Source organism: Elgaria multicarinata, chromosome 8 (assembly GCF_023053635.1).
Source record: "Elgaria multicarinata webbii isolate HBS135686 ecotype San Diego chromosome 8, rElgMul1.1.pri, whole genome shotgun sequence".
Lineage (NCBI taxonomy): Eukaryota > Metazoa > Chordata > Lepidosauria > Squamata > Anguidae > Elgaria > Elgaria multicarinata.
The window spans coordinates 93,845,540-93,870,229 of record NC_086178.1 but is presented as its reverse complement, the minus strand read 5'-3'; the positions used below and the strand labels follow the sequence as shown (position 1 = coordinate 93,870,229).

At 40.9% G+C, this 24,690-nt stretch overlaps 1 protein-coding gene across 1 annotated transcript in view; it reads left to right on the top strand.

The window, feature by feature from the left end:
* Positions 1–24,690, top strand: part of TET1 (tet methylcytosine dioxygenase 1) — a 71,168-nt gene that overhangs the window by 3,734 nt on the left and 42,744 nt on the right. The window contains exon 2 of the mRNA XM_063133065.1: positions 14,583–14,633. Within this exon, the coding sequence (XP_062989135.1) occupies positions 14,583–14,633 (51 nt within the window). The remainder of the gene's footprint in view (positions 1–14,582; positions 14,634–24,690) is intronic.

The following is a 24,690-nucleotide window of genomic DNA, read 5'->3' as shown; positions in this document are numbered from 1 at the left end:
AATAGCATTCCTTGGAAGTTTCCTGCGCGGCAGGGAATGTTCCTGTACGTTGGGAGGGTGTTTAGAATAGAGCAGCTAACGTAGGGATCTTGGCTCCACTGTAAGGCATTGCAAGCCTGGGAGCTTCCATGAATTGTGCATGGCATTAAAATTTAATTTCCAAACTACTGGTGGGAATTGCCTTTATGCTGGTATTAAAACATGCACACGTGTTAACTGATTTGGTGGATTTTACTATCCAAGCTGAAAAAATATTGATCAATTTGATTGTTCCTTGCATCTGTGAGAATGGATAATTGAGGACAGTTTGGCAGCAATGTGCCAGTTAGCTGACAGTGAACATAGGTTATGATAGGTATTTCACTTCCCTCAACATAGCATAAAAGGTGCAACTGAAATGCCATAGTTCTCCGATGTCTTGTGCAGCTTGGATAATGGTAATAATGTAGGGCATAACTATAAAAGTTGTTATGGGAAAGAAAAGAACAACCATCCCTAGAAAAAGTGGGGTTACTTTGGATGTAGTAGTTTCGAGTGGTGCATATATTACAGTTCTTTCTAGATGTCACTTCTGCACTTATTTTTTATTTTCATTTCTATACTGCCCAATAGCCGAAACTCTCTGGGCAGTTCACAAAAATTAAAAGCATAAAGTACAACTTAAAGTATAAAATAAAGTATACATTTATTACATTCATATCCACACTTTCTTCCATTGTGGACCTCAAAGGGCTATATGTGGTACCGAGGTGGTCTCCCCTCCGAGATCTACATAGCTTCAGCAAGGTGGCTGCCTTCAAATCATACCTTGGGTCATGGTGTAAGGTTATGGCAGCATCCAGATGATCTTCCAAACCGTGATTTGTAGCATGGTGAGTGCTGTGCAAGCTCCTTCCTCTCCTTGAGCATGGGGCTTAGTTCCTTATTTCCTGTTTGAATCAAACTGCTCTTTGCTTTGCCATGGTTCACAACCCAGCCAAGTGCAATTTGAATGAACTCTCCAAACCAAGATTGCAAAACACCAACTTATGAAACCTGCTATAGTTAATAGTATCACTTTGCTATCTCCATCTCAGGTCATCCACCAGGATGACCAAGGCAGTTATTGTTCCAACTGTAAAGCAGATTGGAAAGGATCCAAATAAATTAGTATAATGCAAGAAAACGTGGAGCTGGTTTGCCACTAGGAGTTCAAATAGCTTACTTGAAAAAGGCAGAAGTTATTCAAATCAGAGGGATCAAGCGATGCTTTGTTTTGTTTTTCAGGAGGGGCTTTACAATAGTTCACTTAAGGAGGTGTTGGAAGCTCAACCACCTTCAAAAAGGTCAGCAACCCAATCCCCTAGCCTTACTCTGGCCAATATTATGAGCCTAGAGGGACAAGGATCAAGAACACATGTGATGGGCCTTGCATTTCTTAAGAATCTTGTCCACATCCTTAAGATATTAGTTTGCTATCTGACATTCTGCTTATTTGGGATTTAAGTTCCATTGAATCAGTGGAACAAATCAGTGGGACAAAGTCACAAAAATGTGTTTCAGACTGAGGTGCCAGAAGGTAAAACAGAGTGACCTTGAGCAGCATCTTTGCTGTCTATCTTAACTTGTACAACAATCCCTCAAAAAGGGTTTTATGGTCTGTAAACATTTCTTTGGTCTTGTCTGGTCTCTTCTGATATCCAGTGTCTTGTACACAAACAAAATTCTATCAGATAGCAGTTGACAAGACTACATTGGGTTGCAGCAGTCTCAGTGGACAAATGAATCATCCTTCCCACGGTTCACTAATGATAACAGGAATTAAATAGCATACACTTTCACTCAAATTGGTAAAACATCAACACTGCAGCAAACACTTGGCACCCTGCAATTTCAGACAAAGCTTTTGAACTTGACCTAGAAACAATATCTTATTTATCACTTGTTAAATCCTGGCAGTTTATTTTGCACAAGTCACAAAATACAGTAATTGTTGCTCAGCCATTTCTGCATAATACAGCTGAAGAAAATTCCAGAATAGGTACTGTGTGTAGTATGTTCCTCTTACACAGTTTTTGTTGCCATACATTAATTTTGCCTGGTATTAAATGGCCAGTTAGCCAGTAGCATTAATGGGCAACTTGTGGCCCATTGGACTGCAACTCCCATCAGCCCTAGCCAGCATAGCTAAGGCTGAGGGATGATGGGAGTTGCAGTCCAACAAGATTGGAGTGGGGGGCCCCAGAAATTGCCCACCACTACATTAGATCATTTCTAAAACATTGTTCACAACGTAAGACATTAGCAGCACAATCCTGTGCATGTCTACTCAGAAGTAAGCCCCACTGACTTCAATGGAACTTACTCCCAGGTAAGCATGTGTAGGATTTCAACTGAACACATTTATATTACGGCTTCCCAGATGCAACCTTTAGCACATTTGATGTATCTGCGATGTTGCAGGGACCTGACAGGAAGAGAAGGGTGAGGGCAACAAAGAGGTGGGAAGGTGCAAGGCCATATAAGTCAGCATAGTTAGTGTAGGCAGGTGGCTCCAATGTCAGTGAGGCAGTGAATCCGCTCCTGGTTTCAGTCAGAACTCTAAAGAAGCTATCCAAGGTCCACATCTTTGATAGCTCCTTTAGAGTTCTGACTGAAACCCGGAGCGGATTCACCGACCCACTGACATTCAAAGGTGAAGGCCACTTTGAGAATTACTGCTTTATATGGCTATATTTTAAGGATAAAACCTAGGCTGAGTATTGTTCTGCTCCCTGAAACTGGCTAATCTTTTAGACCACATTTTGCTTTAAGTTAAGCAACTTTGCTTAATTTTAACCAACCTGTAGAGTTGATGAGCCCTCCTAAAGCATTGCACTTTGATCTATTGGCCAGGCTGTTCCAAAGCTTATATTACTTGTCCTAATTGGCAATAACATTGATTAGGCAGATAATCTTTGTGGGGAAAAATAAACACTTCAAGTGAAACTGGTTAGAGCAAAAGCAAACGACATAGTTACAGCTAAGGTTGCTAGAGACCTGTTGGTTGGGCTCAGACAACACGCTAACCCACTGTCGGTTGTGTTTCGGGGTGACCCACAAGGGGTTAGCATGTCAGGGGTGGAGTTTCTTGCTCCCATGGTAGGTCCAATACCCACCCTCAGAATCCATGCTCTGCAGAATGTGTTTGGGGGCCTGGGGTAGCTTACCATGTCGTCTGCTAGGCTCCCCGGGAATAAATGTGATCAACTGTAGAGACTGTTGACTAGAGTGCTTGGAAATGCCGGCGACACTCTAGCCTGCGTGGCTGATCTCTATAGTCACAATTGTCTAGCAACACTGCTGTGGCTGGTACAATCCCATTCCCGCCACAGTGGCCACTGGGATGAGCAGTTGCTGTGGCAGGACGGCAATGGCGGGACTGTGGATAGAGGAAGGGTAAGGGAACCACACTGCCTGGCGTGGTTCTGTGATCATGTGGGGCCCAGCTTACCATGGTTTCCCTACCCCTCCCTGCACTGTGGTTCCACTGCCCACCCCCACCCTCTGTGATCGTCCGAACAGGCCCACCGACTCCTTTTTTCTGCTGGCTTCAGCGTGCTCCAAGCTTCTTTTTAAAAAAAATCTTTTATTTTCTATTGTGAATATCAACAAAACAGAACAGAAAATACATCGTGAAAACGAAAACACACACCATACATTACATATATAAGATTATCGTGATTTTCCATCATGTGTACTGTTAAAAGAGAGAGAGAGTTATACAAAGGCTTTAGGAAAAGCTGACCAGATATCTGTGTAACACCTGTTGAAATGTTTATAATGTTATTAGGTCCTCGATCCATTGCATTATGGGAGGTGTGGATTTGTCCTTCCAATGTGATAGTATAAGTCTTTTAGCTGCCGTAAGGGCTCTGAAGATCCATTTACACTGACCATGTGTTAACTTCCAAGAAGCCGGTAGGAATTTAGGAAGACATGCACGTTGTCCCATATTATAGATTGTTTCAGTATGAAGTTAATCCTTATTATGACCTCCTCTCCAAAAGGGGCAACTATGGGGCATTACCAAAACATATGAGTTAAAGAAGCATTAGATGCATTACATCTCCAACAATTGTGCAAGTTAGACAAACCCTTATTAAAAAGGCGTTGTGGAGTCCAATAAACCTGAAACAGGTTTTTTTTTTGCTGAATAAGATGTAACCTGAGATCCATAGAAGCTTCAGATACAGATGCTAGGGCAACAGTCCATTGGTTAGGCAAGATAGGACACTCCAATTCTCTATTCCAATCCAGTCTTAAACTATGGGTATTGCTGCTCCAAGCTTTGTTAAGGAGGAAGGGAACCCCCTCCCTTCCTGGCTGCACTAGGTCTGGAGAATGAGGCTGTGCAGTGCCAGCTTGTGGACACTAACAGGGTTCACTCAATATGATAATACTTGAGGTTGAACCATGGATTATTGTATGAGCCAGGCCACGGTAACAAACCATGGTGTGTTAACTACGAACAACCCATGAAGAGGAACCTATGGTTAGTTGTTGGATTGTGAAATGTGGGTTGTTCATGGTTTACAAACCATGGTTTGTTAGCATGGCCTGGCTCACACAACACAACAGCCCATGGTTCAACGACAAGTCACGATTCAACAACAACCCACACTGTTGTGTTGCGTGAACCCAGGCGTTTTTTTAATATTCGACTCAGAGTGGGCTGTTTGATCGTGTGAACCGGCTCAGTGTCTCTCAGGCTGCGTCTTGAAGCTCTATGGCGCTAATGATGATGAAGTGATGGGTGACACTTGTCCTACCCTAGTGCCCTCCTCTTTCTGGTACTGATGTGGCATTGGAGCACTTCCAGGGTCACTTGAGGGAGCAAGTGAAGGTGAAGTGGACCCTCTCTTGCCAAACTGGTATTAGGTCTAAGAAAAAGGTTTCTGAGTACATTTGGGGGGGGGGGAGACTCTGTAGAAGTAAATGAACAAGGAAACGGGATATGTTGGTTATCCCAAATTGGGATGTGTTGGTTTTATATTTACAACCTGATTTAGTTATTGCCAGACTGGGCTTCTGGCCAATAACCATATAGCAGAGTTTTTGCAGCGGTTTCCAGCAAAGTCACCCCTTCTTATGTTTACACAGGATTTAACAACACATTGTACAGTTATTTTCATTTGTCCTCCCTGAAACCTAAAGTTTCACAAACTTCCCTGTGTTTGGTGGGACCTAGTGGTTTTGTGAACATGTCAGCAAGGTTTTCTTTAGACTCACAATAAACTCCACTTGTTTTGTGTTCTTTCATGTTTTGAAAAATTGTGGCTATGTGCTTTAACTTTAACTGTCACTGGCTTCTCCACCGGGACCTAAAAAGTCCTTTATTTAACTGGATTAGCCAAGTAACCTTACCATACACCAGCACAATACTTAGCCTCATAGAAAAAACTTCACTTGCTTCCTATCTTTTCAAACGTCATCATAAACCTGCTGAGAATAGTAACAAAACAGACAATCAAACTGTTCACTGAACATAACATTTTCTCAACACCAAATGATACAGCCTGAAGTTGCTAAAGCTGTTTCTTTTGCAGGTTGCTTCACACATTCATTTCCATGGGGCTTTTTCCTTTTGCAATCCTGCAATCACATTGCTTAGCAAAACTTCTTTTTCACCTGCTTGATCCTTTTTCAATCCTAGGAAAAACTCTTTCCAACAACAAAAGATTTAAACATTTGGAAGAACATTCAATTTCAAACTGCCTCCTTAACTTTTCTGGCAACCAGCCGAGGCTTGAATTTCTTCACGCCTTCTCAAACTGCTTGTGTCTAAACACCTTCCTGCAGCTTAGAGATTTTTGCCCTGCTGGCAAACTCGTCTCTTCCTTAAAGACTCCTGTCTCTTTAAGACTGTTTTGCTTCCTCTGCTCGGCACTTTCCCACTGCTGCCTCTCTAAAGAATTCAACTTCTTTACTTCAGAGTAAGAATTAGGCTCATAATTCACACAGCAAGCTTCAAAGCCGTACCGTTTTGGTGGTATGCCTTTATTAACTCTTTGACTGCGTCTTGGAGCTTCTTCCTGCTGCTTTTCCTGCTCTCCTAACTCTTGAGCCTCTACACTCTGACGGTTAACCAATAACTCAGGCTCCTGCCTGCTTTCTAGTTCTACCAGCACTTCCGGGTTGTCGTGCACCCTTTTCCAATTCGCTTCACTAAATTTAGCTGACCTAGAGACCACTATCCTTCCCCCTTCGCACAAGAACCTCCAGTTGTTGTGATCATAACCTACAAAGCACAATCTGATTGCTTTGGGAGAAAAAGTACGTCTCTGTGAAATTGGAACATTTACAACAGCAAAACTCCCCCAAGTTCTCAAGTGCTGTAGATTTGGTTTCCTGTTGTAAAGCAAAAAGAAAGGTATGTTATTTATGGTTTTAGTCCAAGTCCTGTTGCAAAGGTAATTGGCTGCCACAAACGCTTCTCCCCACAATTGTGGCTCTGCCTCGGCGTCCTTTAATAAGCACTCCATTTTTTCTTTAAGCACGCCGACGCGCCTCTCAACATTGCCGTTCTGATGCGTTGTCCTCGGGCTGCATAATTTATGATTTATTCCAGTCTTTTTACAAAACTGCTTAAAACGATTCGATTGGAACTCGCCTCCACGATCTGTCAACAGCTGCCGGATCTGCTTCTGGAGTTTTCTCTCTATGAATGTAACCCATTCCTGCACTGTGCCTAAACATTCAGATTTGTGCTTTAACAAATATACCCACGAAAAACGGGTTTTATCATCCAGAATGACTAAAGCATATCTGGCTCCTCCATAGCTCTCTGGAAACGGGCCGGTCAGATCCATGTGCACCAGTCCCAATACGTGTTGACTCCGCCAGTCTCTGACACGTGGAATATTCCTCTCCTTAGACTTGGCAACCTTACAAATCAAATAATCCAGAAAATTGTTGCACTTCTAAACTTTTACACCCTCTGAAAAACTCAGAGTTTTGTTCAGAACTTTAAAACTTGAATGCCCAAGTCTCCTATGTAAAACATGGATGCAATTGTCATGGTTAGGAACATTTTCAAAGGTTTCCATACAACCTGCTTGCACCTCTGGAGTTTCTTCCTCATTTGGATTGTCCTGTATAAAATACAATCCATTCTGCAGCTTTGCAGTTCCTCTTAGGAGTCCATGCTTCCGAATAAAGCATTTGTCTTTTTCAAAAGACACACAGAAACCTTTTTCTGTTAAACTTGACACTCCTAGAAGGGAATAACTTAAACTGGGGACAAACAATGCATTATCAAAGCATTCTTTCAAAAAAGGTAGTCTGCACGAGCCTTCGCCAGACACTTGGACTTTTTTGCCATCAGCCAGCGTGATTGATTTTTCAGAAGAGTCCCTGAAGCCCTGGAAGAACTCAGGTCTATTTGAAATCACTGTAGAAGAACCAGAGTCTATGAGCCACTGGAAGCTCTTTCCTTCTGCTTGCTTGCAGAGCTGACTCCTTGCTTCTGCCGTCACTAGCTGCACTGATTTATTCTTCCCTCTGTCCTCTTTGTTGGGCTCTGATTGTAATTTAACTCTACAATCCTTTTGCAAATGTCCCAACTTCTGGCACCTGAAGCACCGTAGAGGTTTCTTAGGTTTGGGCTTTCTCGAAGTTGAAAACGCTGACTCATTTTCCTCCTTCTTCACCAAAGCCTTAACCCCTTCATACCCAGACCATTTTGCAAACGCGTCTGGTTTGTCGCCTGAACTGCTTTGGGCTGACTTTCTCAAAGTCCTCTTTTGACATTCTTCTATCAATCTGCCCGATATCAAATTTAAAGTCATGTCCTGGATCCGCATTGCTTCTAAAGTTGTCACCAGCACGTCCCAGGACGGTGGTAAGCTCGACAGAACCACATACGTTTTCATTTCGTCACTCAGAGGTAAGCCTGCTGCATTTAGACTTTCAAAACAGTCTCTTAATTTCTGCAAATGGGCTTTTACATCTTCTCCCTCTTTCATCAGTGTACGGTAGAGCTTTCTGGTTAAACTTATTCTAGCTCCTGCGGTATCACTAACATAAACAGTTCTCAGTTTAGTCCAGATAACATCAACTGTGTTTTCTCTGCTTATATACGACAGTTGGTCATTCCTCATGGACAAAACAATGTGGGCTTTTGCCCGCTCAGCGCGACGCCTCCACTCCCGTAAATCTGCTGCATTCAAATCTTCTGCTGGGGCATCTGTTACAACCTCCCACAGATCAAGATTTCTCAGGCTCATTTCTAATTTAAATGACCATGACATGTAATTTTCGTCTGTAAGTAATTCCATAGGGACAGTGTTCCCAACGTTTAGTGCCATACTTTCAATTTAACAGGTTGTTTCTGATATACAACCCCTTCAGTGGTTTAATTTCTTTTAGGGCCTGACCAGCTATACAGTTTCAGCTTCCTCAGCGCCCCCTTAAATTCAAAACCACTCTTGCCAGTTCTCTCCATGTGATTTTTCAGACACCAGCTATACGAAATAGCTTTCCGGCTGTCTGTTCCAACGACTTTCAACAAAGACGCTCAGGAATTTAATCAACCACGGCTTAATTCTTCAGTCCTACTGTTCTTGCTGTAACCACTCTGCTTGCTGGTTGTTTTTGGGACCTGGGCCCATAACCTATTGGGATATGTTGGTTTTATATTTACAACCTGATTTAGTTATTGCCAGACTGGGCTTCTGGCCAATAACCATATAGCAGAGTTTTTGCAGCGGTTTCCAGCAAAGTCAGCACAGACACAGATTAAGACTGAGACTTTCAGTAGGTTTAAACAAACCTTTACTGGCATATAAAAATATAATTTAGTTATGGCAATCACAAATACAAATACTTATATACGGTCAGTCAATACAGCTCTGATACATAGATCATTACTGAGTGATCATTTCTGATACATGTACATGGGAATACATTCCTTTTTATAGGCTAACTGTACAGTGATGCAACTGCTTGCAATCCCTTAATTGAAACAATCAAGTTACCAATTATTCAATCATGACATCAATGTCCAGGTGCAACGTTGACCTTTAAGTTTTCTGCTGAGTCTTCTGATTCCTCCAGCTCCTCAGCAATTAGTAAATCCATGGAAACATAACCAGGATCCATTCCAGGATCCAACACTGATGTGGCATTGGAGCACTTCCAGGGTCACTTGAGGGAGCAAGTGAAGGTGAAGTGGACCCTCTCTTGCCAAACTGGTATTAGGTCTAAGAAAAAGGTTTCTGAGTACATTTGAGGGGGTGGGGACTCTGTAGAAGTAAATGAACAAGGAAACATTTGAACACATAAAGCACATAAGCTTTTGATTAAAAGCCGAACAGTGATGGAGTACATAAGCTAGTTCCAGCTTTCCAACAACATTGTTGCTGCAATATTATGTGTACCTGTGTATTTTTTATTATTATTATCTAGCAAACAGACAGCTGCCCGGGTCACCATGAAAGAATGGCAGGAGTTGAGACAAGAAGCGATTAAGGCAAGGAACAAAAAAGATTTCGGCAGAGGCCAGTTCAAGAAAAGGATGAATTCTAGCTTTTATGTCGATCTTTTTTCTAGGCTAAACATGCTTCCCTTTGATTTCTTCTGACCTTCTCATTGTATAGTGGCTTTGCTTCTTCACCCTTTCCTTTAAGCCTTCTCTCTGCCTTTTTAATGAGCTAGCCCCTATTCTTTTATTTCTTTTTTGCTGTCAGTTTCATTTTTGTGGGCACTTCTGTGGGACGGGGGGAATGGTGTGCATTTTGTACCTTGAATATAAGGCTCTCAGTTTATGAATCTAGCCCTGTCTCTTCTAATTTGTATCGGCGACAAACACTTTTCATCCTGAGAATTCTAAAAATGGCATCAGTAACATTTTTGTCCCTGCTTGGCCTTTATGGTGTATAAACAAACAGGGGAATTTCCTGTAAAAACAGAGTAAAATATTTGTAGGCAGAATATTCTGCAACGTGGTAAAAAGTGAGAAACGGAAGAACGGTTCTGCAATGCAAACATTTGACAGGCTCCTACAGCGCAGCATAGCTAGCAAGGAAGGTATTAGTTGATGCTTTACACTTAGTGAATCATGTGTAGCGTTTCCAACTTTTACCTAATTTTCTTCCACTAGACAGGCAAACAGGAACTGAGTTTGCTTATATAACTTAGATACACTTTCAGAAACTTGATAAGAAAAAAATCCAGGTGCACCTTACATCCTCAAAATGTCCTTTCTTTGGCTGATTCTGTGCATAAATGCAATTTTAGAATCTTGGCTGTGAAGGGATAGCAGATGAAAATTCTGTTTTTTTTAACAACAAGCTGTGATGTATCAAAACTATATTAACGGTGGAATCCTATGCATATTTAATCAGAGCTAAGTACTACTGTGTTCAATGAGGCTTACTACCAGGTAAGTGGGCACAGGATTTTATCCTAAGGCTGTAATCCTATGCACACTTACTTGAAAATAAACCCCATTGTAGAAAGTGGGACCAACATCTGAGTAAACATACAGAAGATTGGGCTGCACGAATTCTCAAACTTTGTCATAGTAAACTGCTTCATACGCTATAATTTTTCTACAGAAAAGGCATGAGTTCTTGGTAGAAAAAACCTAAAAGTAACACCCATGTAAGCCACCGCATTTTGTAAATATGCGCTTGTGCACACAGACAAATCCACACCAGCAAAATATGCAGTTGTTACATGTGTCAATGTATATATATGTTTCACATATACATGGAAATACTTCTATTCAGAAAAAGAATAACTCATGAAATGGCTTTTACTTTAATAAAGAAAAAGTTCAAGTTATGCATAGGAAATCACCATTTTTAACCAGTGCCTAACCACACTGATTGTTGTTGCAGTAGGGTAGTTCAGGTTGGATGAGGGGTAACTAATCTTCTTGTGAGTATGTACCTTTGCTCTTGGTTAAATTGGGATTAATCACTAATTCGGGGGGAACAGGAAATGGCAGAAGCTTTCCTTCTGGTCTGGTATTCATAGGTTGAGGTTTGGTCACTATTGACCCTGTTCAGACAACATGCTAAACCACAGTGGTTAGGCATTTTGAACTAAACATTATGGCTTAGCGTGTCGAGTGAACCATGACTTTGCATGCCTGTTCAGACAACACACTAAGTCATGGTTTGGCTGCTAACCCTTTTCCAGTAAATGGTTAGAGAGCATGTTTAAACTGTCACCATGGTTAGGATTGGTTCACACAACATGCTAAGCCATGTTTAGCTCAAAATGCTTAATGTGAAACATTCATGTGAAACATTCCGAACCATGGTGGCTACATAACCATGGTTTAAACATGCTCACTAACCATTTACTGCAGATGGGTTAGTGACCTAACCATGGTTTAGCATGTCTGAACAGGCCCATTGTGTGTCTGTCTGATAAGCCTACTATGTGTTGGGCTTGGAAAGGCCAGGGTAAGCTGAGCATGTCCCCGAGCACTTGAGAATACCTCTTTAATGGGGCAGCTTCCCAACTACAGAACTAGATGCATGGCGTCCTATGATGATCTCACGTGTTTATTAGTAACTAGTTGATTAAACTGTAATGGGTTATAATGCATTTTATGTGGTGTTAAATTACAGTGCGGATGACAAATATAGGCTTATGAATAGCCACTTATCTGGTTGTGTGTAGGATTTGGTTCTTGGTGAGCAGTCTGGGAAGATCTTGTAACATGGAAAAGTAGGTAGTTGGAGGCTTTCAGTATGTTGTGAGTGCTAGTAACCATTGCGGATTTATTTGCAAAGCTGGATTAGTAAGTTTAAACATTTGACTTTCCCAATAGTATCCACTCCAGTACAGTATTCTTTATATGCAAATAAGAAACTTACAGAATTTTTCTGCTGACATGAGGCGTGTTTAGTTCAAGACATGTCCTAAAACGTCCAGTAAAATAAAATAAAAATAAAATGAGAAATGGACTAAATCATGTGAGTAATGCATATGTCTCAGTTCATAAAGTAGTGGAAGTTGTAATGTGAAGCAATAATAATGATACTTAGCAATAGCATTTGTATAGTGCTTTCAGGTGTTCAAAGAACTTCACATGCACTATATAGTTGAAATCCTTGCAACAACCCTGTAAGGTCTGTATCATTATCACCATCCATATTGTAGGTGATGGACTCGGCCTGAGAGAAAGTGGTTTACTTAAGGCTACCTCTTGGATTCATGGTAGAGGTGACATTTGAACCAGGAACTTCCTGATTAGTAGCTTAGGGCTGGCTGGGGAATGCTGGGAGTTGTAGGGCTTCTTTTCTCTCTAAACATGCAACATAGCCAGTATGCTCTACCAGGAAGGGACTTTGTTTATGTTGCTGATTTCTAAATTCTCATCCTTCAGGGAACCCTTCTACTTCAACTTATCTGTTGAAGAATTGTGGAACTGCTGCAAATTGCATTGGATATAGGGTGTGTGTGTCTTCCTCAGCCTGGTGCCATCTAGTTATGTTGGACTAACAACTCCCATAATCTCACAGCTCAGAGTTGACCATGGGTAATTATTGGATTAACTCAGGGTTGTTTAACACCTAAAAACCCCAGAGTTCCAGGTTTAGACATCATGATAAAAATCCAGGAATGGGATGAAACCAATGGGCATGTTTGAGGCATTGCGATTACGTGCTGTTGCTTGGCCCTGGAATTAACGCAGGGATTATTATGACATGTGAACTGGGCCATTGTGCAGCTTTTTCTCCTAATGGATTTTCTGCAGTAAGAAAAGAAAAAAAAAACAGAAGTGGTGGGAAAACACAGGAGGATCATGACTGGATGATGACAATGTAAAATTCTGTGAATGAGGCAGCGCAATGGTGAGGTAAAAAGCCTTGTCTGGAAGCACTCTCTCTCCCAGAGAGACCACTGAAGCGGAGGTGGCATTTTGCCTGAAACTCTCAAGGCATTTGAAGCTGATTAAACTGCTTTTTCTCTTCTCTCTCTGTCCATGTAGAATTTGACCATGTTGTAAGCGCTTACTGCTAGTATGAAGTGTTCTGCACTAAACCCAATTGAATCTCAATTTTCTGAAGAGATTTATTCCTTTATTAAATCGATCATGTTGCTGTTGGGTGGAGGAGGAGGAGATGTGTACAAGGGCTGCGTTGTCACACATTAGCTTGTGTGTGCGTTTGTAGGAACAAGAGCTATCTTTCTCTGAAACCATGGCAGAACAATGCCTTAACCTGGGCCAACCAGCCAGTGTTTGGGGACTCTTTAATGACTCTGGATTCAAAAAAGAAAGAAAAACGAAAAGATCAACTTGTTGAGCACGCAAAATATTTTACCCTGCCCTCGCAACAGGCGGAGGATATTAACCTGTCTCGGCTCTTTTCCCTGTCGCTCCGTGCTCCTCCCCCCCAGCCGCCCTTTCCCTCCGACTCCCTTCATTTTTCTTATCATTAGCTATTAATTAGCCTCGAGGCGCGGCTAGTGCGCGTGCAACGGGGAGTGTGGGTTGCCCAGGCATTAGCGGTACCTGTGTCCTCGCATAACCCTCTTCTAAAAAAAAAAAAAAAAAAAAAAAAAAAAAGGCAAGAAAAAAAAGCACTTAATCTGTAGCCCTTGCCTTATAAAGTAAAAATGCACAATACCTTCCGCGCGTGTGTGTGTGTGTGTGTGTGTGTGTGTGAGAGAGAGTGAGTGAGTGTGAGTGAGTGTGAGATGCTTGTCAGGCAGAGGGAGCGATCGCAGCTTTCCCCAAAGGGATCATATTCCCTTTCCTCGTCCGGATCTTTTCTCTCGCACGTTCGGATCATCCAGATAGACCCCAAGCTGGGGACTTTTCGTTCATTCGTTCCTTTTTTTACACCTCGCTTCCGCTTTGGCCCCTGCCGTGTCTGCCTCTCTCCCTCCAGCCTTGCCTTCCCCTCGGCCGGATCCGCGGTCGCAGGGAGTCCATGTCACAGCTTGCACCCGCCCTGATGTCCCTTTGCTCGGAGTAAAGCCCACACATAGGAGACCCTTTGTTTGGGAAGGGCTAGGCAGGGAAGAGCGCTTTGGAAGCGGCTGGCCTCGCCCTGCCATTGGCTGATCGTTTTCTGGAGCCTCTTCTCTCCCCCCCTTCTTCTTCCCCCCCTCGTAATAATATTTCAGAGGCATGCCCAGCACGTCCCTAGTGTTGGCAGGCAGAGCTTGCTGTGCTGCTGCTTTCTGTTGCTGCTGCTGCTGCTGTTCCTTTTTAAAACACCATGATAATAATACCCAAAAAGCAGCGTGAAGAAGTGCTACACTGTAGAGGGTTCTTCTGCAGAAGGAAGCAAGATGGCTACCTTGTGGGTTTTGCTGTGAAGAATGCAGAGCCTTATTAAACCCGACTTTGAGTGGGGGAAAAGGTTATTTTTTTCCCCTCCTTCCTTGTTAACCCCCTTTTTCCCGTTTTTGTTTTGATTCCGGTGACTTCAGCGTCTAAAGTCTTATCAGTTCCTTTTAAAGTTTTGCATAGAAAGCCCCTATGGCTGTGTTTTAAACATTGTGTTCTAGGGTTGTAAGGGGGGAAAATGCTTTAAGAAATAAATTTCTTTGCTTATTCACCAAGACTTATTTTGCAATATATCTTTCTTTAGGTGCTAACTGAAAACAAAAGGCCTCAGAAGAGAAAGCAAACAGTTCGGAAGGTAATAACTGATCATTTGCTGTATTAATAATTTGTACAGAAAAAAGCAATCCATTTTAAACAGGCTTTCTTGACATGATATAGAAAGTAAAAGGGTGGACATGCCAGGAAGTACTACTTTACATATTTATGACTAATATTAAAAAATGGTAACATTTTTGTCTTTCCCTGGTTATGGTATGTTTTGCAGAGATTTAACTCTTTGTGCACAAAGCTGCAGTTTAAAATCTAACCGTTCCTGATATATTGAAAAGGATTTGTATCATCCTTGATTCATTAAGGCTGCAATCCTAAACATGCTTAGTATGGAGTAAATCCCATTGAATTCATTGAGTTACTTCTGAGCAATTATGATTAGGTTTTTGCTGAAAGTGACAATTGGGTTCTTAAAGAGGAGGCTGTGTTTAAGAGCTGTTCAGGATGTATGTTAAACATTAACTGAGGGATGTCAGTGTTTGAATATTCAGTGTGGGGTGTCCAAACTCATTTTTCCAAAATAAATATGAATTTCTGGTTATTCTGTAACCATTAGCACGTTTCAGACAATTGCGGTCTGAAATGGGTAAGTCTTTAAAATGATTTTCCTCACAAAATATGGATTTCTCCCTCACCCACCCCGTAAATGTGTGTTGAACTGAAAACAGGTTTTTAAATTCAGTGGAGTTTCAAAAGCGGATTGGTTTGGCATGGAGCTGCACAGGCAAAAAGCTGCAGGAAAAAGGTTCTCATGTGCATAGTCAGTATTATTTGTGCACATATACTACTGACCCCTATAAATAGCTATCATGTTCTTTTCACTGAGACAGGGAATTCCTCTGCACGTGCGGAGGAAATCCCTGTTTACTATGGGGAATCCCCATCCCATAGTTGAGAATTTGGGCACCTCCCACATAAGCAGACTCAGTGTGTCATTGGAGCTTTGCAGAATTCTGAATCTTGGCCGATGTGTTTACTGTCAGGATTCCAAAGTGAAAATGGATTGTGCATATATGTTGGTGTGTTTGTATCGGGGTGTTTGCCTATGACTCTGGCATAACTTCATGTAATGTGATGAAGCCCTGGCGTGGCTACCAACTTAACTGGTATACCATGTTTTAGGAACTAGGATGATGGTAGAAGATTACTCGGCATGAGCGGTGGAATAGTTAACTTGTATTTTGCCGGCTGTGCTATTTGGAATTCGTTGTTTAAAAATTGGACATGTGATAATTAGACAAAACAGTAGCAAATGAAGGGAACTAGTTATAAAAATAAAATGAGTTCTTCAAACACTTTGGATAGGCTTTAGAGAAAATTTAAGTACCTTTAAACTCTGTGGATCATAGGCTGTAAACACAATGTATACTCATAAGTAAGTCCCATGTATAGAACTGTACTGAAGAGTACTTGAATGTGCTACAGTTCCATTTGTATTAAGAATGGTAATGAGTTCTGAGGTGTGTTTGTGCTTTATGTTTTTCAAATACATCCATAACTTTATTAGCACTGCACGTGGTCACTCTTTGCCACTTGGGTTTGGGATAACGCATTGATTTTTATATTAGTTGATATTTTTTATGGAGCTGAGTGTTTGCAAATTAGACTTTTATTTTATTTGCATTTTAATTGACAAGCCAACAGCCTCAGCTATTGGATAATATAAAAACGTAATAAATAAATAAACACAGAAATTCAAGCTACAATCCTAATTTAGCAGTCTGTTCCACCAAAATGAATGGGATTAATTTTCAAGTAAATATGTTTTAGGATACTGGTAAAAATACTCAATAAGAAATGGTAATTTAAAGAAGGAACAGACCGGTCCACAGCCAAAAATCCATTTGGGCAGAGTTTACTAAGAAATTCTCCTATATGCTCCATTCAGCTCCACTCCGTTGATGTGTTCCTCGCACTCATTTCTTGCTGCTGCTGTTTTTCAGCTGCCACCAGAAGACAGCTGAAACAGCAAGTAAATAAAAGTACATGAGGCTTGAAATGGAAAACCTACATGTGGATTGTACCAGTTTAGCTCTATTGGGGGTAGAGCCACTTGCAGTGCAATCTTACACCTACTTACCTGGGAGTAAGCCCAGCTGAACTCCAGGTCTTTCTTCTGAGTTAGGCCTGCCTAAGATTGCGTTATTAGTCAACTTTGGCTGTGCTGGAAGGATGCAATCCAGCATGCATACATTGGCATAATGGAAACAATGTTGTAAATATAACAGGCTTGTTCAAGGTTGTTTGAGAAGCACTTCCTTGTAAGTGATCTTGACTACACATTATTATTTATTGGATGCAATAAGTCCTGGGGCAAGACCTCCAATTTAATGAGTAGATTTTTATCTACCCTTTTCACTGAGCCAGAGTCGTTTTTTCATAACCAAGTTTTACTTCTTTATTATTATTATTTTGAGGATATAAATAAATATATTGATGATTTTCTCTTCACAATACAGAAAATGTGTGATATAAAGTTTTGGACTTGAGATGACATGACTATGGGTACAATTGGCTTCTGGATCTTGGGCATAGAGGATAAGACACTTAGGTTTCCATGAGTGCAAATAGATCCTGGGGGTCTAGTCCTCAGTAGTACTGACAATTGAATCCTGCTCCCAGGGAGCAGCATGTGTGTGTGGAGTCATGCCTGTACCAAGCACATACCTCCACAGTGTGCTGAGGCCTCACAGTTCAACCAGGAATCTAACTATCTAGGCATAAATCCACATGAGCTACTCCTGCTTGTAGTGCCCAAAGATCATCCAGTGCCAGAGTGGGGGTACATCTCATACTATGTCTGGGGTAGGGGAGCCACATTATGGTTTATTTGCATGGTTCAAAGTGATGTCGCTGCTGCTGGGGATTGTTCAGCCTTGCAAGATTTCTGCTCCCCTTGTGCTGGGCTCCCCTGAAGTCAGAATCTGTGTCTCACCCAATGCAAGTATTAAGCAAGGCTCCATTTCTGGTGACAGAGTACTCCAAGACGTTTGCGAGAATAGGCTTATGGGATGTCCTTTTCAGTATGCATAGGTTCAGCTTGGGTTGGCAACAGGACTTTGGTCAGTGCAAGTGTTGTGTGATGTGCTGCTTCCAGCTTGGTGTGAGTAGCCCACATGAAGCAATTGAGGATACCCCACAGGTTCTGTGATAATGGAAAGACTTCACAAGTGTTATTGTGGAAGCCATTAAGGGACTGGTTGGATCAGAAATGGCATCCAATATAGTTGCTAGCAGGTGATGTGCTGCTTCCAGCCCAATGCACAAAATGAGAAGAGTATGTAGCTTGGGGCATTTCTTCTTGCCCTGCGTGGGAACCCACCAAGTTGGAAACAGTACATTGTAAGCACTGCTTCCAACTTGGTGATGCTAGGTGACCAAGCATACAGGTAGTAGGCGGTTGTCTCTACCTGTTAGAGAGAGGTGGGGAGACCCAAAATGGCAGGATAGAGTCCTGATGCACCGATGGGCTGCCAGTAAGCCCTTCCTGGCCTTTGTCATGCCTAAATTTGTTTGTATGTATAAGCATGAGAGGTTTTTGGAAACTGATTATTTATTGCATTGGTTTTTTTTAACAGTGACATTATATGCATATGAAGTATATGTGTGTATATATATATAATGCAGATTTGTAAGAATTATATGTAAACTTCAACAAAGGCAGACCAAATATATATTGGCAAGTAAGTATCCATTCACAAGTGGTTTCTATATACCGTCCATTCAAATGTTGAAAGCATTGTTAGGTCCTCAGTCCATTACATTATAGGAAGTGGGCGTTTATTTTTCCAAAGTTGTAATATCAATCATTTAGCTGTCAAAAGGGTTCAGAGAATCCATTTGCTAATCATGCATTAAATTCCAGGAAGCAGGTAGATAATTTCACAGGACATGTCCATCAGTAAATATTAAAAGTTTGTTCCAATACAGGGTTTATCTGTATAATAACCTCCTCACAAAAAGAGGCAACCAATGGGTATTGCCAAAACATATGCTTAAAAGAAGCATTAGTTGTGTTACACCTCCAACTTAGAAAAATCCTTGTTAAAGAGATGTTTGGCATCCAGTAGACAAGGAACAAGAGTTTCTGCTGAATAATCTGAGATCCATAGACATTTCAGATACAGGCGCTAAAGCAGCAATCCATTGATAGGGTAAAACAGGACAGTCCAGTTCCCTATTCATTCATGCTTAAGACCCTGGGTATCATATTTATTTGCTGACAAGTATTTATACACAGGATCGTGGGTTAATATAACTGATCAGGCTCAACAAGTGCTTCCAATAGCAGAGACTGAAGCTGTAAAAGCAGGAGGGTCAAACCTAGATTCGAACAAATGCTGGAGTTGGAAGTATTGCCATTTAGCCATAACAAGCAAAGTGCATTTGATATATAAAGCCAAGAATGACAAAATCTCATAATCAGCATCCACTAATTGATCCAAGGTAAAAAAATCAATGTATCCGTCCAAGTTCTCCATAAAAAACGTTTTCTTACCAATTTTGGTTTCCCCATAGAGTCAATTTAGCATGAGAAAATGGATCAAAATGTAATTGACTTGACATTATGTGCCACACGTCTTTAACAGCCGTAATTGTGGGAGGAACCCTATCTGTTTTAATGTGCTAAAAACCTAATGCCAACTATTTAGAGTGAGGATACATACAGGAAGATTCCAACGTGTATCAAGGTGGAAAATCTGATCTTAAGTGGAAAAGACCAAAATTTAGTATGGGGTCAACAAATAGGCCCGATGATAAAATTTTAGAATGTTTTAAAGATGTTTTAATCATGTGTGGTATGTTTTTAATCACTTTTTAACGTGTATTTTATATCATGTTTTTATACTGTTTGTTTTATACTGTTTGTTTGTTCACTTTTTGTGAACTGCCCAGGGAGCTTCAGCTGTTGGGCAGTATAAAAATGCAATAAAATAAATAAATAAATAAATAAATAAAAACCAAAATCTGGAAAGCCAAACCTACATTCTTTAATTGGAAGTTGCTTCTTTTTTCAAGGATATTTTGGTGGGAAGGAACACACACCCCTCCCCCGGTGCAAAAAAAAGTATTATGAAACAGAGCATTGAAGTTTTGAAAAATATTTGCCAAGTATAATAATAATAGTAATAATAATAATTTTATTTCTTACCCGCCTCTCCATTTTGATCGAGGCAGGGAACAAAAGTAATTATAAAATACATAAAAGATACATATAGATTTCATTGTATTGCAATAGGGTATATTTTATTCGACTGCCCTTTTTGCCTGATGAACAAATGAATCTAATGCATTACACACTTTCTTGGAGATTACTGTCATAACACCCAGCTTTCCTTTTCATCTGCTTTTGCAGTCATGTTGCTTACTATGGTCTGGGCATGGTGAGGAATTGGGTGCATGTGTAATCCATTTGTTCAGAAGCTCAGGCCTAGGGCCAAATTTGACCCTTAGATAGCCCCCCTGACCCCACTCCCTTTCCCATGATCACCTATTCTTTGGAGGTTTCCTGGCATTTCCCCCTGACCCCTCTGCCCCCATTCTCTCCTAAGGCTTAGCTACTGGCAGTAAAAGCTTTCAACTAAAATATGCTAGTATGCTTTAATGCAATTTGCAAGTTCTCAAAAATAAATAAATCTTAGCGATCCTTTATGATCCTGCAAATGTAAATTGAGAACTATGTCCATGTAAAACACAACAAAATTAAAAACAATTATCAGGAATAATATCATTAATTACCATCAAACATACAAGTAGAAAATGATTGTTTCTAATAAACTGATTTGTGCTAATTAAATGTCATAAGGATGAAATGATTTTAAGGAAGTTTGCACTTGGTGACATTAGAATAGCCTTCTCCAACCTGGTGCCCACCCCCAGTTGTGTTGGACTACAATTCCCATGCTGGCTGGGAATTAAGGGCATTGTATTTTAACACATCGGGAGGGTACCAGGAAGGCCATTTTAGTATTAGAATTGCAATGTCCCTCTTAGAATCCTCCTGGTCCATTAGAGTTGCTAACCCTCTTGTGCCTGCAGTGCCCTTCTGTGTCATTGGAGAATATGGTATGACAAGAATGGGGCAGACAGAGATGGGAGAAAAAGAGAAGGAGATACCAATAAGTTAGAACATCAAAATTATATTTTATATGAGAAAGAAAATACTTCCCATTGTACCGACAAGCCTTTGGCAAGTAGAAAACAAGATATGGATTTAGTAAAATACTAATAACAGCAAACAGCGAGACCATATCTGTCCAGTTGTAGTAAGTACAAAAAGGGCAAGCAAAAGCTGTCAGTGTCAGTATAGTAACATGTCTAGCAGCAGTACTGATATGAATCGTTCACCGAGGGTGTCTTTAAAAAATGACTGATGGGAGTATAAGCGACTGTGGAAGGTAATTTATTAATATACAATATATAAGGATGCCACCCAAGGGTCAGGCTTGTTTATGTTCCTGGATAATCTTAAATGATGATTCAACCTCTCTAAGAGGACTACATGAATTAGAATAGGGGTACAGAACAGGTAGGGAATGTTGTCCATCTGACAACCAGTCCCCAAGGCATACAAATGGTATGATAGGCTTTTCATGCACTACACAACTACTTTACTGTTTCCTAAATTTGGACAGAAATATCAGCTATTGGATGGTATAGAAATGTAATAAACAATAATAAATAATAAAGCCATGGCTTTAATAAAGATTATTGGTGAAGATACCTGCCAACTCTCTATCTGCACACATCTTTAAGGAAATCTAACACATACATACCACATAAAACAGTATGAAACTTGCATGGCTTACTGCAAAGATTTAACGGCAGAAGTTGTGTATCATCCACTGATTTTGAAGAGGCTCAGTAGATGTATTGAAATACACACTTATGGTACACTGTGGTAGTATTTTCACCTTACTAAGCCATATGTTAACACATGTTGGAACTTCTCTTAACCTGCACTCCAATTTTTATTGGTGTTTGTGAAATGGCTAAATATGTGGGGAAAATGGGTAGCAAAGTTGCAAGGCAGGTATAACAAACGTAGGTTTAGATGTGTGAATTCTCTCCCCCCCCCATGTTTCTTGAATTATTTGACATGCATCCTATCCACAGTGTGTGTGATACTTTTCTCGGAATACAAGGATTTCTTCATGCTTCAGACTTACATGAATTTGATGGTAAAATGCAGCAGCTGAAATATGGTGGCATACTAGGATAGGGAGAGTTATATTTATTAGTACAGATGGCATTGGAACAAATCAGAAAACAACCAACTGAGCATAACAGCTGATGAAGTAGTACAGTCTTTCCGCTAAGTTCCAAAAGTGCCAAAGTTACTTTTAGAAATGAGATTGCAGAGTTCAACTGTACAGATGGAGATTTAAAAAAGAGGGGGCATATAGGAGATCTACAATGCTTAACAGACGTCAACAATAACAAATGCAATGCTAAATGAATATTACAACAGCATAACCAGGTTTTATAGTGGTTAGCTCTTTTGTTTACTTTTTATCATTGTTTTTCTGTGTGTCAGACAAAGCAGAGCCAGTATTGTTGAGCTCTATAAACACAATCCAGTCTACATTGAGCAAAATCAGGAAATGTCTAAATACTGGGTGCTGTTCCTGCTTTATTTGTTTCTTGAATGAATAACAGTTGACAGTGTAAGATAGTGAAATATATATTATACTTTGGCCCCTGACTGCAACACGGAGAAGAAAAGCAGAGGGCTTCCCACCTATGGAAACATTATATAGGTAGGAAGGGAACCATCTGAGAATCACAGAGACCTAGGACAAAGAGGGAGTTTAATAAAGAGTGATATCAGAAGCAGAAGAATGAGGACTGAATGAGGACCTTTTGATTTGTGGTGGTGAGGTCATCAGTGATTTTTGTGAGGGCAGTTTCAGTAGAGTGCGGCGGGGTTCATAGACCAGATTGGAAGGGGTTGCATGGTGTGGGGAGGGGCGAGCAAAAGAAGACTAAGTAGCACACTCCAGGAATTTTGAGAGGAGACAACTATGGGTTTTGATTCTGGTTTGGAGGGCAAGCACTAACTTTTCTTTGACTACTTGGGTATTGCAGCAAATTTTGGTTAGTGCTAAATAGGAAAGGGAGAGAGAAGCCATTCTCAAGAGAAACAGAGGAGGGATTGTCTGAATGGAGCTGTTATAAATATGAATAGGAATATTAAAATTCTGTTGATGGGTTCCCCCCCCTACTTATATTATGTTTCATGTTGGGTTTCCAGTAAGTGGGCTTTGGGGGCTGGTTGGACCATATGGGAGAGCTTTCTGCAGTACGTACATGTACACATTGCTATCAGGTGGCATTGTTATTCCTGGTACTGCTGTTTTCTCAATATTTGTGTTCATAAACACACACACACACACACACACACACACACACACACACAGAGATCTCTGATACTGGGCTATCAATATCAGGGGCTTAAGCCTGAGCAAACAAGAAGTCAGTGTGCATTCTTTGCATTGTGTTGCATGAGTGCCTGTGGACTTGTGAACACAGAATATTGACTTGTTAGAGGACAGCCTTGATCCTTGGAAGAACCTGGCTCAAAATGTCCTTGCACCAAAATACCATGTTAGAAAAAGGGGATGTACTGAACCAGATCCAAAACTTTTAAAGAGGCTTTATGCAAGCTCAAAGACTAGAAGGAACAAGGGAAACATAGACTTAGTACCCACCTGCCTGGTCTGTACCACTGGAGGTGAGAGGTGTGTAGAATGCTTGAGGGTTCCCTTATGTAAAAAAAGATAAGCAAAAAAAAGATGGAGGAACACCCGCAAATCTGAGAGTGTCAGAGTCTACTGACTCCCGTTAGAGAGAAAGAAGCAAAGTAAAAACATAAAAATTGTTTTAAAAATTGTTTTAAATTTTAGCTGTTTTTATATTTTTATGGCTTTAAATTTTGTATATTGATTTTTAATGTCCAGTTTTTTAATCTTTGTAAACCACCCAGATAGCTTCAGCTATGGGGCGGTATATAAATGCAATAAATAAATAAATAAATGCGCATAGTCAGGGGCCTTTTCATTCCTGAGACAGCTAGAGCCAGTACTGCTGAACAGATTTATAGGCCCCAGAACATAGGTGAGTAAATGAGATAAGCTGGTCGCCATAGTGCAAAGAACTGATTCGAGATCTCAAGGACAGGGAATAGTATCTAAAGAGCTTATGTTGCTTGTGTGTAATTAACATACGTATAGGCACACCATACTGCTGTGTGGCTATAAATACAAATCTGGCCAGCGGAAACATAAAGCCCTGTGTCCAGACAATGCTCTTGCTGGTGGGGAAGATGGGACATTCCCCATTCCCCTTGCAGCCCCTTCCACCTTCTGAAAAATCTGCTCCATAGATTTTGAAGGACCCTCCAGAACAGTCTGGGAAGCACTGCTGGGTGCTAGAAGAGGAAGGGGAGCTGACAAAAGTTCACATATTCCCTTTCTTGCTCTTTCCTCTAGCTTTTCACTCCTCTCACTGCTGGGAGATAGCAACAAACAAACTAACATAGATCTCAATTATTTCAATGCAAAAGCTCCCCTGATCCTGGAAGATTAAATCCTTTTTAAAGGGGTTGTCTCTCTGCTAAGAGAAAAGGGAAATAGTGGAGGGTGTAAGCCCAAGGGAGATGATGAGCTGTGTAAGACCCAAGCAGGCTCTCAAAAGCATAAGAGTACCGGTAGTTCTGACATGTTCCAAACTTAGTGCCCCCCAGGTGTATTCAGTCTTCCCCAAGCACGGTGGCTGTACTGGCTGGGAGGTAATGGGAGTTGTAGACCAGCACATCTGGAGGACACTAGATTCCGGAAATCTGATAAAAAGGTTCACACATGACTTTTAGTTGTTTCTTCCTATCATTTCAATGTATTGTCACATTTTGTTTCTTGGCATAAATAAACCCTGAACTCTTTTGCCTGATATTAAACTTGGCTGTGATCTGGCTTGAATTCCAAGATCTCTCTGAACAGGTGCCCAGAGCAAACTGAAGGGGCAGTTTTCTTAACCCATCTCTTTTCTCAACCCATCTCTTCTGTGGAAGCAATTCTTTGCAA